General features: G+C 46.7%; 1 protein-coding gene across 1 annotated transcript in view; it reads left to right on the top strand.

Annotated features, from left to right (window-relative positions):
• LOC144510882 (carboxylesterase notum2-like) overlaps positions 1-17,622 on the top strand; it is a 36,977-nt gene that overhangs the window by 8,661 nt on the left and 10,694 nt on the right. Inside the window, exons 5-10 of the mRNA XM_078240928.1 lie at positions 1,989-2,049; positions 7,699-7,757; positions 7,847-7,949; positions 15,316-15,504; positions 16,973-17,073; positions 17,158-17,305. Coding sequence (XP_078097054.1) covers positions 1,989-2,049; positions 7,699-7,757; positions 7,847-7,949; positions 15,316-15,504; positions 16,973-17,073; positions 17,158-17,305 — 661 coding nt within the window. The remainder of the gene's footprint in view (positions 1-1,988; positions 2,050-7,698; positions 7,758-7,846; positions 7,950-15,315; positions 15,505-16,972; positions 17,074-17,157; positions 17,306-17,622) is intronic.

Raw genomic sequence — 17,622 nt, 5'->3', positions numbered from 1 at the left:
TTTGTATGAAAAACTTACCCCTAACATCTCCCCTGTACCTACCCCCCAGCACCTTAAACCTGTGTCCTCTTGTAGCAGACATTTCCACCCTGGGAAAAAGCCTCTGAGAGTCCACCCGATCTATGCCTCTTAACATCTTATATACCTCTATTAGGTCTCCTCTCATCCTTCGTCTCTCCAAGGAGAAAAGACTGAGCTCCCTCAGCCTATCCTCATAAGGCATGCCACTCAATCCAGGCAACATCCTTGTAAATCTCCTCTGCACCTCTTTTCCACATCTTTCCTATAGTGAGGCGACCAGAACTGAGCACAGTACTCCAAGTGGGGTCTGACGAGGGTCTTATATAGCTGCATCATTATCCCCGGACTCCTAAACTCAATCCCTCGATTGATAAAGGCCAGCACACCATACGCCTTCTTAACCACCTCCTCCACCTGCGGGGCCGATTTTAGAGTCCTATGGACCCGGACCCCAAGGTCCTTCTGATCCTCTACAGTACTAAGAGTCTTTCCCTTTATATTGTACTCCTTCATCCCATTTGACCTACCAAAATGGACCACGACGCATTTATCTGGGTTGAAGTCCATCTGCCACTTGTCCGCCCAGTCTTGCATCCTATCTATGTTCCTCTGTAACTTCTGACATCCCTCCAGACTATCCACAACTTTGGGGTAGCGAATTCCACAGATTCACAACCCTTTGGGAGAAGTAGTTTCTCCTCAACTCTGTTTTAAATTTGCTGCCCCTTATCCTAAGACTATGACCTCTCGTCCTCGAATGCCCCACAAGAGGAAGCATCTGCTCCACGTCTACTTTATCCAGACCTTTTATCATCTTGTATACCTCAATTTGATCTCCCCTCATTCTTCTAAATTCCAGAGAGTATCGGCCTAAACTGTTCAATCTCTCTTCATACGACAAACCCCTCATCTCTGGAATCAATCTAGTGAACCTCCTCTGAACGGCCTCCAATGTCACTGCATCTTTCCTCAAATAAGGGGACCAAAACTGTGCACAATACTCCAGTTGTGGCCTCACCAATGCCTTGTATAGTTGCAGCAATACTTCCTCACCTTTATATTCTATTCCTTTAGCTGTAAATACCAACATTCCATTCACTTGCTTTATTATCTGCATTTATAATATTTAACAACAATTAGAATTTGGGGCAATGAGACTCCACACTTATTAAAGTTAATTCTCGGAGCCTGAGAGGTTTTTTTTGTCAATGGTTGAGACTTATCATACTTAGAAAAAGGATATTAAGACTGAAATAGACAACCCAAACTGTCTGTGGTAAGTTTAATTCATATTAACCATGCGTATGGTGGCACAATGATTAGCACTGCTGCCTCACAGCGCCAGGGACCCGGGTTCAATTCCAGCCTTGGGTCACTGTCTGTGCGGAGTTTGCACGTTCTCCCCGTGTCCGTGTGGGTTTCTTCCGAGTGCTCCGGTTTCCTCCCACACATCAAAGGTGTGCAGGTTAGGGGATTGGCCATGCTAAATGTGCAGGGTTACAGGGATATGGCGGGAGAGAGGGCGTGGGTAAGATGCTCTGTTGGAGAGTTGATGCAGACTAGATGGGCTGAATGGTCTCCTTCTGCACTGTAGGGATTCTGTGATATACTGGAGTGTCACACCATTTGCTGCATTTAATAGTAGATCAGACCAGGAGATGTGATTTTCAGAAAGCTAATGGCATCTCGGAGAGCGGCCCTTGGATTTCCAGGTTTGACTGTGATTCTCCCTTCACCTAAAGGGCTGTGAAATTTACACAGAAATAAGGTGGAGCCCCATTAACCCGACTGTTACACTGGCAACAAATCCTGATCCATTATTTCCTTTGATGCTGATTTATCTAAAACAGCTTCTAGAAGTAATTTATTTTTGAAATTAAGGAAGAAGTATTATCGTCAATGGGAAAATATCAGCTCTGATAGCTCTGGGGAAAGAGCTTGCTTACACTGTTTATTCACCATGGCAGGTTCTGGCATCCTATCAGCCCAACCGGAAGAAAACCCACACTGGTGGAATGCAAACACTGTGTAAGTTCCTCTTTTACTTTCTGTTTGTCAAGAACTTGTTTCACACGAAGCGAGGTGAAACTGGCAAAACTTCAAATGTAACCAGTGAGGAATTATTTTGCTCAAACAGTTGAATGGTTGGGGCGGCACGGTGGCACAGTGGTCAGCACTGCTGCCTCACAGCGCCAGGGACCCAGGTGGCACTGTGATTAGCACTGCTGCCTCACAGCGACACGATGGCACAGTGGTTAGCACTGCTGCCTCACAGCAGCACAGTAGCACAGTGGTTAGCATTGCTGCCTCACAGCACCGGCGACCTGGGTTCGATTCCTGGTTTGGGTCACTGTCTGTGTGGAGTTTGCACGTTCTCTCCGTGTCTGCCTTGGTTTCCTCCGGTTTCCTCCCATAGCCTGAAAGATGTGCTGGTTAGGGTGCATTGGCCATGCTAAATTCTCCCTCAGTGTAACCTGAACAGGCACTGGAGTGTGGCGACTAAGGGATTTTCACAGTAACTTCATTGCAGTGTTAATGTAAGCCTACTTGTGACACTAATAAATAAACTTTAAACTTTACTTTGAAATAAAACCATGACTAAAAAGTGCTTCTATTTTATATATTTAAGACAAAATATTCCCCGTCCCTCCCATGTTTAGTTATCTTTGCAGTTAGTTTCCACCTTGACGTGTGAAATTCTCAAACTAAAGGCAAAAAAGCCTTTCTCGGCAGTGTCAATGGAGGCAGTTGTTAGGAGATACACACATTGCTCACCCTCTGACCTAACCTCCCTCTACTCAGCACCCAGTGCATGAGAACCATGGAGTCATCAAACTTTGCCTCAGTTTAATGAGAGATGGCAGCAGCATGGGGGATTTCCCCGGGGATCGAGGCAGAACACTTTCCCCTTGCTTAGTCTTGCAAACTCCAGGTCACAAGTTATAGAGAAGAGTTCCAGCCTATCTTAACGGGGCAACATAGGCGGCACAAGAGGTTTCACCAAGAGGGTGAAAGAGGAGAGGAGTAACTTAGTCAAATATACTTCACAAAGTGAATAATGAGTTCAATAATTCCAGCTGCTTCATTGAACAGGGCGCCGGTTACCTTTGTAACAATAAACCGATTTTCTTAAATGAAATATTGAGCCCCAAACAGGAGATTATACATCAGAAAAATAATAATTTCAATACTGGATTACTGAATATGCATAGGGTAATTACACAGCTGAATAAAAACACGGCACGGTAACTGGGCGCTGAGTTCAAAATGAGTGAAATGGTCAATTAGTTGCTTTTGATCCTTGCACAGGTTTCCCTTGAACGCACGGCAAATTACTGGCTCAGACTCAGCTGCTGAAGATAATTGCCCATTATTCATCAGATTTTTACCGAGTGTTTTGTTTATTTTTCAAAAAGCAACCTCCTTTCATTCCCCCGATCGCTGTAACATCCACATCTAATTACCATGTTTTCAATGTGACTTCACAAAGCCATTCTCAAATCATTAAAAAGCATTTCAATTTCTAAATAACAGGCATCCAGTGAATTTAGCAAACTTGTGAGAGCCACACACTGGAATGAACATTCTGAACGAGATTGCAATGGCTTTGATATTTCTTCACTAAATAAAATTAAGCAGCAGATTTCAGTCAGAAAGACATCCTGTAATTGGATCTTTCCCACCCTTTAACCTATTCCTGACCTCCCAGCTTTGTCAACACATCAAATCCGTCACATTTCTGCCTCTCCTCAGTTCTGAAGAAGATTCATATTGGGCTCCAAACATTCTCCCTGTTTCTGCCGACACAGATGCTGCCAGACCAGCTGTGTTTTCCCAGTACTCTGTGTGGGTTTCCCTGTCTGGGATTGTAGTCCAGTGGGGGTGGGGACAGGGAGTGTTTCTGGTCCAGGAGGGCACTGGGAATTCGAGCGGGTATTGCGTGGCCCGGGCCTGTTGGGGGTCTCCCGAGGTATCGCTTGGTGAACTGAATGGAATGGAATCTTACCCAAGTGCCCGGCCAGTAACTTTCTAACAAGGGTGATAGAGGTGGCTGGAAGGGGACTGGAACTTCTGGTGCCAAAGTTTAGCGACTAACCCCTGGCCGTCCTCCTCCACCACGTGGAGCTCAGGAGGGACATCCTGTACCTCGCTGCTGGGAGGAGGGGGCTGGGCAGGGAGACTTGCATGAGAGGCAGTCGCCACCACAGTCAGTGCCCACAGCCTCCAGCACAGGCCATCCCTCCAATCCCTGAACCGGATGAATCTCCTCAGCCAAGCTGCCAGGGTAAGAGAACTCTCAGAGGGTCACACTAACCATGGTGATTGGTACAGGGGACACCGAGCTCATGCCAAATAGTCTCACTGCAATCCATCCAAAGGGCGGTACGGTAGCACAGTGGTTAGCACTGCTGCCTCACAGCGCCAGGGACCTGGGTTCAATTCCCGGCTTGGGTCACTGTCTGTGTGGAGTCTGCACGTTCTCCCTGTGTCTTCATGGGTTTCTTCCGGGTGCTCCAGTTTCCTCCCACAGTCCAAAGATGTGCGGGTAGGTGGTTTGGCCATCTGAAGAATGGTGAGACTTTGGGAGAAGATGTCCTTCCTGAACTGTGTGCCAGTTGGAGTAGGTTGTCCTGGAGATGGATCCTGCCTTTCCAGTGTCTCTCACACATCCCAGTCGGAATGGAAACCAGCAAGAGGCAATGGCTGCTCTACGATTCTCACTGGACCCACCCACCACCGCATGTCTCCAAAATCGCCCAGCTCCTCATGAGATCCAATAGCAGCAATTGTCCAACATTCTCTGTCTCGCATCCAGGAACCTGACTGAGAGGCAGCACTCAGGCCAAGAGTGCCAAAGCCAGCATGCAGAGAACTATTCAGGCCTGTCAGCATCCTCCCTGTCTCCTTGTTGTCAAAGACATTGATTTCTGGGATCCTGGCCTGCATTCATCCTCACCTCTCCATGGGTGGGAACCTCTTGAAGATCCGTGTGTAAATATTACTGCCACAGATTACAACATGTCCTCTTGAGCAGTGGCAGTCACCATCATGGCTGTTCCTGGGGATCTGCAGAGGGCTCAGATCTCATGAAGCCATCGAGGTTTTCTTCACTTGATAATAGAGAGCCTGACACATCCTCGTTCTGATCCAATGGCTTCCCTCAGCGTAGGTACAATCCACCCTGTGTACCTCATCTCCTCATCCAGCCCATAACCTCACTCGCCACACACACGTGCCGGCATCCTTCCCATCAGCCTTTGCTCACACTCTGTCCATCTGACTTTAGGCAGCACCGGTTCGCACTCAGGAACAGGGAGAGGTCAGGGGGTATCTGACATCCTGACCGTCACTCCCATCGAGCATCACACTGGCTGGGGGGGTGGGTGGACACTGCCCTTGGTGATGGCAATGTGCGCAGTGCGTACCCTGCACCAGCTGAACCCATAGACCAGGGGAAGGAATGATCTCAGACCCAGTCAGATCCATTTGTACTTCAGTGAAGAAAGAAGGGAAATTAGTTTCACATTTTTAACCACAATCTGAACTCATCAATAATCTGTCACCAGCCAGTTTTCAAAGAGATTTATTTTGATAATGAATGTACGAGGAACTTCTGAATTTGGAAGGAGGGGTGAACTGACAGTTTCGGATCAGCCGCTTATCACTTCCTCGAATTACCTTTCTAATTCAGTCAATGCTCAGAAGGCCAGCTCCAGCTGTCAGTGGGGGCATGTCCATCAGATTTTAGGCAATGAGGGGCAATATCCTTCAAAGGGCAAAACACAGGGGCATCAGGAAGGTACAGACGGGGAGAGAGGGGCAGAAATACACTGGAGGCCAAACCCACAACACAGGATCTATTACTGAAGACAGAATTACCTATGAATGACCAAGAACCAGGAGACTGACTCCAGGGAGACGGTCACCAACATCTGTGCCCTTGTTTCCAAAGATCCAGGTTGGCATCGATGAAGCGAGGATCTGTTCTACCCTCTGTCCCAGGCTGTTGTCTCCCCTCTAACACCCCACCATCGCCTGCTGCAGTGGCCTCTCTCCCCCAGGGCCATCAGCCACCTCAGAGACGGCAGTGTGGGCAGTCTAAATAAGTCTCACATTTCACCTGACCCACCTCCATTCCAGCCCCTACTGCCTCCAATTGGGCAGGACACACCTCTCTGTATGAATGAAGAACTAATCCCCACAAACATCGGAATTCCAATCAGTTACCCATTTGAACAAAAACAGAAAATGCTGGAAGATCTCAGGAGGTCTGACAGCATCTGTGGAGAAAGAATCGAGCCAACGTTTCGAGTCAGGATGACTCTTCGTCAGAGCTCTAGTATTTTGCCGTTATCTTAGTATTCCACTGGAGATGGGTTTCTGATGCTGTCCCAGATCCTCTGCATCGCCGCCTTGGCTTCAGCTCCAAGACACAGTGGCACAGTGGTTAGCACTGCTGTCTCTCAGCGCCAGGGACCTGGGTTCGATTCCCGGTTTGGGTCACTGTCTGTGTGGAGTTTGCACGTTCTCCCCGTGTCTGCGTGGGTTTCCTCTGGGTGCTCCGGTTTCCTTCCACAGGAAACGCCTGTTGACCCAAACAGGCGCCGGAGTGTGGCGAACTAGGGGAATTTTACAGTAACTTCATTGCAGTGTTAATCTAAGCCTACTTGTGACTAATAAATAAACTAAACTTTAAAGGCAGAAGATTCCAGATTCAAATCCCACTCCCAGGACTTGAACACCGAAACTCCCAAAGCTTAACACCAAAACTGACACTCTCTGGAATACTGAGGGGGTGCTGAACTGTTGGAGGTGCATCTTTCTGATGAGATAGTAAAGCAGGGACTTGTCTGCCCTCTCCGGTAGATATAAAATATTCCAGCACACTGTTATCAAACAGAGCAGCAGACTTACCCCTGCTGTCCTCGACAAGATTTATCCCAAAATCAATATCACAGAAATAGGTGATAGTCAACATCTTTCCCCAAAGGTAAAACTAGAGGGCATAGGTTTAAGGTGAGAGGGGAGAGATACAAGTGTCCAGAGGGGCAATGTTTTCACACAGAGGGTGGTGAGTGTCTGGAACAAGCTGCCAGAGGTAGTAGTAGAGGAGGGTACAATTTTGTCTTTTAAAAAGTATTTGGACAGTTACATGGGTACGATGGGTATAGAGGGATATGGGCCAAATGTGGGCAATTGGGACCAGCTTAGGGGTTTAAAAAAAAGGGCAGCATGGACAAGTTGGGCCGAAGGGCCTGTTTCCGTGCTGTAAACCTCTATGTCTCTATATTGCTGTTTGTGGGATCTTGCTGCGTGAAGATTGACTCAGACATTTCCACCATTACAACAATGATTCACTTTACAAAGTAAAGCACTTTGGGATGGCCTGTATTATATTGCACACAAATGTAAATATTTTAGATAAAACACAATACACATTGGGGATATTTAAGAATAATCTTTTATTTTTATGAACACCCTGTGGTGTTTGGAGGTCTCTGATTGATTCAATCCATTTAAACATGATCTGACATTGGTGATTAAGCTACACGGTGTGGAATATTAAACAGGTGTCTGTAAGAGCTTCTCCATGTGGGTTTCATATTTGAGACAGAAAGAGTTAATCTGAAAGCAACTTGATAAACTGTTCATTCATTTGTATTTTTTATGGAACAGCTTTGTGCCGTACTGTTCAAGTGATGTGTGGAGTGGAACTGCACCCAAAACTCGCCAAGGTACATTTTAATGCTATTCTTCGACGTATTATTGTGGGAAACAGATGTAAATGTGGTTCTGTGCTTTAATGTAGACATTTTCTTTCCAGTTGATTATGCTTTTATGGGTTCATTGATCCTCAAGGAAGTGATTAAAGATTTGGTTCCCAAGGGGATTAAACTGGCAAAGGTTGTCATGCTAACTGGAACCAGGTAAGCAAGTTTTACTCATCATTATCAATCCAACAGTGCTGAGAGTGAGTTAGAGAGAGTTTCCACCTGCGGGTGCTGCTCTTTATTTAACTGCAGAAGAAATGATTGAACAAATCAATTTTCATCACTGCTCCTGTATTGGATGAGGAGGAAGTTATGATTTGCACATTAAGGTGTTCGATTTGAATTTTTAATTTGTTATTCCCGGATTCTCCACAGATTCCAGCCATCTGCTCAGACTTGACTGGAACAGACTTTGTTTCTTTATGTGATTGGCAGCCTGAGTTTGGGCACTTTTGCAAAAAAATCTTTCGACACAGCTATGTAGGAGCGTAGGAACAGGAGTAGGCCATTCAGCCCATCAAGCCTGATCCAACATTCAATATGATCATGGCTGATTGGCCACTTCAATGCCTTTTTCCCACACTATCCCCATAATTCTTAACATTATTGTTAATCAGAATCGATCAATTTCTATATTAAACACACTCAATGACTGATCTTCCCCAGCCCTCTGGGGCAGAGAATTCCAAAGACTCACCACCCTCTGTAGAAAGAAACTTCTCCTCATCTCGGTCCTAAGTGGCTTCCCCTTTATTTTGAAACCTTTGTTACTCTCCGTCTGTGACAGTAATATCCTTTCTGATGTAAGGGGACTATAACTGCACACAGTGCTCCAGGTGCGGTCTAACCAAGCTCCTGTACAATTGAAGCAAGACCTCACTATTTCTGTACTCAAATCCTCTTGTGTTAAAGGCTAACATTCCATTAGCCTTCCTAATAGCTTGCTGTACCTGCATGTTAGCCTTCAGTGACTCATGGACAAGGACACCCAGGTCCCTCTGTACATCGACACTTTCTAATCTCCTACCATTTAGGAAATATTCTGCATTTCTCTTCCTGTTGTTAAAGTGGATCACCTCACATTTTTCCACATTATATTCTATCTGCTGAGTTCTTGCCCACTCACTGAGTCTGTCCAAATCCTCCAGTAGCCGCTTTACATCCTTCTCACAACACACATTCCCGCTCAGCTTTGTATCATCCGTGAACTTGGAAATATTACATTTGATCCACACACCAAATCATTGAACTATATTGTGAACAGCTGGGGCCCAAGTACTGATCCTTGTGGTACCCCACTAGCCATGGCCTGCCAATGTGAGAATGACCCGTTTATTCCTACTCTCTGATTTCTACCTGTTAGCCAATCCTCAATTCATGCCTCCTATCCCATGAGCTTTAATTTTGCTAATTTGATTTGATTTAATTTATTTATTATTGTCACATATATTAGGATAGAGTGAAAAGTATTGTTTCTTGCGCACTGTACAGACAAAGCATACCGTTCATAGAGTACATCAGGGAGAAGGAAAGGAGAGGGCGCAGAATATAGTGTTACAGTCACAGATATGGTGTAGAGAAAGATCAACTTAATATAGGATACGCAGCAGGGAAGAAGCTGTTCTTGAGTCGGTTGGTACGTGACCTCAGACTTTTGTATCTTTCTCCTGAAGGAAGAAGGTGGAAGGGAGAATGTCCGGGGTGTGTGGGGTCCTTAATTATGCTGGCTGCTTTGCCGAGGCAGCGGGAAGTGTAGACAGAGTCAATGGATGGGAGGCTGGTTTGCGTGATGGACTGGGCTACATTCACAAGCTTTTGTAGTTTTGTGCGATCCTGGGCAGAGCAGGAGCCATACCAAGCTGTGATACAACCAGAAAGAATGCTTTCTATGGTGCATCTGTAAAGGTTGGTGAGAGTCGTAGCTGACATGTCAAATTTCCTTAGTCTTCTGAGAAAGTAGAAGCGTTGGTGGGGCTTTCTTAACTATAGCATCGGCATGGAAAGACCAGGACAGGTTGTTGGTGATCTGGACACCTAAAAACCTGAAGCTCTTCAACCTCCTCTGGGGACATTATCAAAAGTCTTCTGAAAATTAAATGTCCATCGACTCTCCTTTATCGATTCTGTGAGTAACATCCTCAAAAAACTTCAGCAATTTCATCAAACCTGATTTCTCATTCGTAAATTCCCGTGGCTCTGTTCAATCAGACATGATTGTCCAAGTGTCTATTTATCACATCCTTTACAATAGATTCTAATATTTTCCGTGCTAGTGGTGTAATGCGGAACTGGAATCACAGGCTGGAGGGGCTGAATACCCTACCTCTGGTCCTATATTGTACGTTTGTGTTTATCTGATGCTGACTTTGGCTGGGATCATCCTGTTCCGCTCGTCACTGGGATCGTCCAGTCCAGTCCACCACTGGGATCATCCAGTCCCGTCCACCGCTGGGATCGTCCAGTCCCATCCACCGCCGGGATTGCCCAGTCCCGTCCACTGCTAGGATCGTCCAGTTCCGTCCACCACTGGGATCGTCCAGTCCCGTCCACCGCCGGGATTGACCAATCCCACTCATTGCTGGGATTGACCAATCCCGCTTGCTGCTGGTATTGTCCAGTCCCACCGAAAGTCAATGGTCTTTTTTCTGTCCCACTGCACCCCCACTGGTGGCAGGACTGGACATTCCCAGCACTTAGCTTCCGTGTTGTTCCAAAATTATTGACCCTAACGGTTATAGCGAGGCTGTGGAGTACGTTTACAGACAGGAGACTCAAACATCCAGACAGGCAGAGATCCCCTTTGATTCAATTTTCTGGTTGTCTGGCAGAGTGCTGGACAGCACAGCAATCAGTACTGTGGGGACAGTCCTTGACAATGAGAGAAGTTGGCGAGGTTGGTGGAGAGATTGGAGTGCAGATACAAAGAGAGAATGTTAGGTTAACTCCTAATTAATTATGCATTATGGGGAGGTGATCGTCTAGTGGTATTATCGCTCGACTATTAACCCAGTACTCAGCTAATGTTCTGGGGACCCGGGTTCGAATCCCGCCACGGCAGATGGTGGAATTTGAATTCAATAAAAAATTTCTGGAATTAAGAATCTACTGACGACCATGAAACCATTGTCGATTGTCGGAAAAACCCACCTGGCTCACTAATGTCCCTTTCGGGAAGGAAATCTCCCGTCCCTACCTGGTCCGGCCTACATGTGATTCCAAAGTCACAGCAATGTGGTTGACTCTCAACTGCCCGTGGGCAACTGGGGATGGGCAATAAATTCTGGCCCAGCCAGCGACACCCATGTCCCATGAATGGATAAAAGAATTATTATTATTAAGCACAAAAGTGAAATGAAAGAAGATTTGTGATACCCAATGTCTAAAAGATAGTAAACACAATCTTTTTGAAATGTTTTGACCATTTGGTGCATATAAAATGACATTAGGAACTGCTTATAGTTCAGCACCTTGTTCTGAGGCAGTTGAGTGACAGTGAAAACTATCTGATGTGATTATATTGGAAAGAGTGTTTCCTACGGAAGCTGATAGCACTGTGGTGAGCAGATTATGAAATGCTCGTGTCAGAACGGAAAGGCCAGGCTAACTCCGAATCTTCAGTCAATGTAAGGAGAAAAAAGAGCTGATGATTCGAGCTGGGGCTTCGACAGAGGGTCATCTGGACTTGAAACGTCAGCTCTTTTCTCTCCTTACTGATGCTGCCAGACCTGCCGAGATTTTCCAGCGTTTTCTCTTTTGGTTTCTGCAGTAATTTGCTTTTATTTTTTTCTTCAGTCAATGCTGTTCATCATGAGAGGAATCAGATTCTTGATTCCCTTCCCTCCCGTGGAGAATCCTTGTTTCTGTTTGTTCCATCCCCAGGACAGAGCAGTTAAATCAGGAACTCTCCACGTGGAATCACCCCGTGTCCTCGTACTTTACAGTGCAGCAGCTGGACCCTGATGTGTTGTGTTACCAGGCAGTCGCCCTCATATCTCTGAGATAAAAGGATTGTGTTCTAACCTGCCGGGCTACACCATACCCAATACACTTTAATTACATCTTGCTGGAAGCTCCTGTACGACGCTCTGTACAGTGTTGTGGGAAAAACTGAATCAAGCTACATTTATAGAAAAGTATATATCATTAACAAAATACAAACTTTAGCTGATTGGTCACTGGGACCATCACTAATTCCAGCTTTGACTTTGGTACAACTACACCAACCATTCCTATCGGCAGCACAACCATCTTATATTCAGGGATATGTCTGTACTTCCCAACATTTAATTACCTAATGGTACAACACTGGGTATAATGACAGGGCCTCTTGTGATCTGGACTGGATATATTGGAGGTAAAACGACATTTTGACAGGGTTCAGATTGGTCGCATTTCCACCTTCCAAGAGGAATTGAATGGAATGTAAAATTGGCTGTGAGGTTTGCCAGTGAAACTCCTATAATCCTTTTCACACCATCACTGAAATTAAATTTAATTCCCTGTATCCCATGTGTTCCGACGAATGAAGTGGTGATCTCATAGAGATTTATAAAATTCATAGAAATCATAGAAACCCTACAGTGCAGAAAGAGGCCATTCGGCCCATCGAGTCTGCACCGACCAAGATCCCACCCAGGCCCTACCCCCACATCCCTACATATTTACCCGCTAATCCCTCTAGCCTACGCATCCCGGGACACTAAGGGGCAATTTAGCATGGCCAATTAACCTAACCCGCACATCTTTGGACTGTGGGAGGAAACCGGAGCACCCGGAGGAAACCCACGCAGACACGAGGAGAATGTGCAAACTCCACACAGACAGTGACCCAAGCCGGGAATCGAACCCATGTCCCTGGAGCTGTGAAGCAGCAGTGCTAACCACTGTGCTACCGTGGCGCCCCATTCTGACAGCACTAGACAGGGTAGATGCAGGAAGGATGTTCCCAATGGTGGGGGTGTCCAAACCCAGGGGTCACAGTCTGAGGATTCAGGGTAGATCATTTAGGACAGAGGTGAGGAGACATTTCTTCACCCAAAGCGTGGTGAGCCTGTGGAATTCATTACCACAGGAAGTAGTTGATGCCAAAATATTGAATGTATTCGAGAGGCGGCTGGATATAGCACTTGGGGTGAATGGGATCAAAGGTTATGGGGAGAAAGCAGGATTAGGCTATTGAGTTGGATGATCAGCCATGATGGTGATGAATGGCGGAGCAGGCTCGAAGGGCCGAATGGCCTCCTCCTGCTCCTATCTTCTATGTTTCTATGCACTCATCTTCCCATTCACTTTCCCCTCTTCAATGAGATGGGAATAGTTACACATTGTTAAACTGAATTATTGTACAAACAGCAAGTAGCAAACAGAGTCAAGTAAAAGTAAAGTTTATTTATTAGTCACATTAACACTGCAATGAAGTTACTGTGAAAATCCCCTAGTCACCACACTCCGGCGCCTGTTCGGGTACACTGAGGGCGAATTTACCATGGCCAATATACCTAACCCACACATTTTTGGAGTGTGGGAGAAAACCGGAGCTCCCGGAGGAAAGCCATGCAGACACAAGGAAAAACATGCAGACTCCCCACAGACAGTGATCCGAACCAGGAATTGAAGCCAGATCCCTGGCCCTGTGAGGGAGCAGTGCTAACCACTGTGCCACCATGCCACCCACAGAACATGTTGAGGTCCCACCGAGATTTGAACTCGGATTGCTGGATTCAAAGTCCAGATTGCTAACCATTACTCCAGGGGACCGTCACAAGAGCAACAAGTATAAGGAAACCTCACCTTCAATTTCACTTCCCTTCTTCAAAAGTGAGAAAGAGATTCATTAACAACGCTCTCTTACCATTGAATTACTTTGTTTTTGACATTAAGGGCCCGATTTTACCATTGCGCGTGCCCGTTTTCAGGCGCGAAAACTTGGTAAAGTCGGGCATGAGGCCATTAACGCGATTCGCGCCCACGGCCACACAAATGCCCACTTTACCAAGGCCTGAAAATGGCCGCGATCCGAATCGCACCCAAAACGGGCGCAACGGCGATTTAAATGAATTTGCATGCATTTAAATTGAATTAATGAGCTGCCCGCCCAACTTTACCAGTGTTTCCGCTTTACCATCACGTTCGCCCGTCCAGATTCGGCACGAAACAGACATGCTCAGCAAAGGTCTGTTTCGCAAAGGGCAGCTTTCTCCGCTTTCTGTGGCCCGGGAGTGATGTGACACGGGCGCGATTTTCAAATTTTTTTCCTCACTGCGCATGCGCAGTTCAGAGCTTTGAGCGTTTTGGGCGTGACAAGCCCCGCCCACAGCGCGGTTCAGACCCGCGATTCTTTTTTCAGGCAGAGTGCGTATGGGGGCGCTTGAGAACAGGTTTCCCTGTCGGATCTGAAACACTCCCAGATTCAGCACTTAGAATCAAAATGGTAAAATCAGGCCCTAGGTTTCTTTTCAAACAAACCGAAACTGTGAAACATGATCTCCTGCAGCCTAGTTTCCAGCTTCTGGATCAGTTCCATATCTCGCAGTTTCCTTTTCCACTATTAAACTGTTCTGATTTCTCAATTTTCCTCTTGTCTCTGTTGTGAGGGAACACATTCCCTTGACCTATTTCCGTTTCTTTTTAAAGTTCATTTATTAGTCACAAGTAAGACTTACATTAACACTGCAATGAAGTTACTGTGAAATTCCCCGAGTCACCACAGTCCGGCGCCTGTTCGGGTCAATGCACCCTAACCAGCACGTCTTTCAGACTGTGGGAGGAAACCGGAGCACCTGGAGGAAACCCACACAGACACGGAAAGAATGTGGAAACTCCACACAGACAGTGACCCAAGCCAGGAATCGAACCCGGGTCCGTGGCACTGTGAGGCAGCAGTGCTAACCACTGTGCCACTGTGCCGCTTTGCCAGAAGACTGTCTACCTTTCCACTCTCCTTAGGGTTTGACTTCTGAGAGATTATTCCTCACCATTCTCAAAACAAGTAGGCACCATCATGGATAACCAGCCTGCCATTTGTCAATTGTTCCTTCCCCTCTCAGTGTGAAGTAGATTGTGAGCTGTGTTTCACAGGCCGTCTGGTTTAGCTTTAATACACAACTTCACTGACACTTGAGCCAATCAATTCTTTGCCTCTGTGGCATCAACCTGTGATTGGTGAAATTCTCTTTGCGACTTTTGCGTTTTAAATTAAGTGAAACATTTTACTAACTCGGAGTCAGGTTGGTGGCTTGAAGCTTTTAATTTTGGAACAAAAAAAAAGATTGTTGTCGCCAAGATTGGGAATGTGATTCCAGTTTGATATAATTATGTAATTAAATATTTAACCTGTTATCTGATATAATGATGTATTGGATTCTCCATGAGATGGAGAGCTGAGTATTTTAATAAAATAAGTATTTGCAGCAGCAGTAAGAATACATTAAAAAATTAAGATTGAATAAATGATGAAACTTGTAAGAAATGTCCTTGGAAGTCCTTGAGGTTTTTCTAACTTTACGGTTTGTAATCTGTGCAGTGCTGGTGGGACTGGAGTGTTGCTGAATATTGAACGGGTATCTAATCTGCTGGCACAGCTGGGTGCTGATGTGCAGGTCCGGGGTTTGGTGGATTCCGGCTGGTTCCTGGACAATAAACAACCACGACAGACTGAATGCCCAGATGTAACTTCCTGCAGTCCAAACCATGTCATTAAAAAGGGACTCAGGTAAACAAACGAATTCATTATCTTTCAAAACCTGTAAAAACTCAAGGTGGGGATTCAGTTTATTGCTGTGAATGCAGCAGATTACTTCCCAGAGTTTGTTATTTTTAATTTCCCAGTTCACCGCGTCATTTCCTGCATGACAATAGCTCCATAAAGAGAAGGAACCAAAAAGAGAGAAGTCCACACATCCACAATGTGGAATTGCAAACTGTGAATATTGTAGCCCAGACCCAGCCACATATCAGGCTATTTATGGGCTGGATATTGTCCGGCCAATATCTCCCATTTCCCTTTCTCAGAAGACAAAACAAAGAGACGGAGGCAAACAGTTCAAATCAGTCACCCAGGAGTTGAAAATTGAGGTGGGGGAGGGAAGGGGGAGTGGGGTGTGTGGGGGGGTGGGATGCGTGGGGGGGTGTGGGAGAGGGAAGGGGGAGTGGGATGTGTGGGGGAGGGGAAGGGGGAGTGGGATGTGTGGGGGGGGGAGTGGGGTGTGTGGGAGAGTGGGGTGTGTGGGGAAGGGGTGTGTGTGGGGGATTGGGGTGTGTGGGGGAGGGGGGATTGGGGTGTGTGGGGGAGGGGGGATTGGGGTGTGTGGGGGAGGGGGAAGGGGTGTATGGGGGAGGAGGGAGTGGGGTGTGTGGGGGAAGGGGTGTGTGGGGAAGGGGTGTGTGGGGAAGGGGTGTGTGGGGGAGGGGGGAGTGGGGTGTGTGGGGGGGGTGTGGGGGAGGGGCAGTGGGGTGTGTGGGGGTGTGTGTGGGGGAGGGGGGAGTGGGATGTGGGGAAGGGGGAAGTGGGGTGTGTGGGGGAGGGGGAGTGGGGTGTGGGGGAGGGGGAACTGGGGTGTGTGAGGGGTGTGTGTGGGGGAGGGGGAAGTGGGGTGTGGGGGAGGGCGGAGTGGGATGTGTGGGGGAGGGGGGTGTGGGGGAGGGCGGAGTGGGATGTGTGGGGGAGGGGGGTGTGGGGGAGGGCGGAGTGGGATGTGTGGGGGAGGGGGGTGTGGGGAGGGGGATGTGGGGTGTGTGGGGGAGGGAAGGGGGAGTGGGATGTGTGTGGGGTGGGGTGTGTGATTTGGGGCCTGTCAGCCACCCCACTGATGGCCAAGGACCTCCTGATGTGTCGGAGTTTGTTTTTGTTTGTAATGTTGTGCATCCTGAAGGAGATCATTGAGATATTGTTCTCAAAATGGCAACAGCGGAAAAAGTTGTGGAACTTTAATGTTTATTATTTTTATCCGCGTCACAAATAGTGTTACATTAACAATGCAATGAAGTTACTGTGAAAATCCCCTAGGTTACGATGAAAATAAAAAATACATTTGAACGGGTCAGTTGTTTGTGTTTAGGGAAGTGTGGTCTTTTTATGAATTTTAAAAATGGTTCAATAGCAGCTTCCTGTCGTCTTGTGTTGTTAAATGTTATCATTATTCTGCAGTTTTACAATGGGCTAATGAGAGCTCTCTGTGCAGGTTGTGGAATGGAGTCGTTCCTGAAAGGTGCCGACAACAGTTCAGGCGTGGAGATGAATGGCAATGTTTCTTTGGCTACAGGATGTATTCGTCCCTAAAATGTAAATGGAGCTTTGAACATGTTAGATTTCTGTATTTCTGTGTGGGTTGGAGGCTCAGTGTAACCTGCAGTGTTCCTGTTTCAGCGCCAGTGTTTGTGGTGCAGTGGCTGTTTGATGAAGAACAGTTGAAAATGGAGAATATCCAACTTGGAAGCCACTCCCTCACAGAAAACCAATGGAACTATATCCAGAATCTGGGCAGAGACCTGAGGAATTCTCTGCGGGACGTCTCGTAAGTAAAGCAGCAAAATATAATACTTTCAAATTAATTTATGGGATGTGGCATTGCTGGCTAGACCAGCATTTAACGCTCATCCCTAATTGTCCTTGAGAAAGTCGTGGTGAGCTGCCTTCCTTGTTTAATGCTCCCTCCACACACATTGTCTGTACCTTTAAGACCTGGCTGGTTTTAGGGATTTGCATTCTAATCAGTATTCTGTAACTTGATGTTGTGCCGCTGTGCACTGTTTGAGAGCACATTTCCACTCCATCTGACGAAGGAGCAGCGCTCCGAAAGCTTATGGTATTTGCTACCAAATAAACCTGTTG

The sequence above is a fragment of the Mustelus asterias genome, chromosome 23 (genome assembly GCF_964213995.1).
Source record: "Mustelus asterias chromosome 23, sMusAst1.hap1.1, whole genome shotgun sequence".
Taxonomy (NCBI): Eukaryota; Metazoa; Chordata; class Chondrichthyes; order Carcharhiniformes; family Triakidae; genus Mustelus; species Mustelus asterias.
Note: the sequence above shows the minus strand (reverse complement) of the source record. Positions and strands in the feature narration are given on the sequence as shown.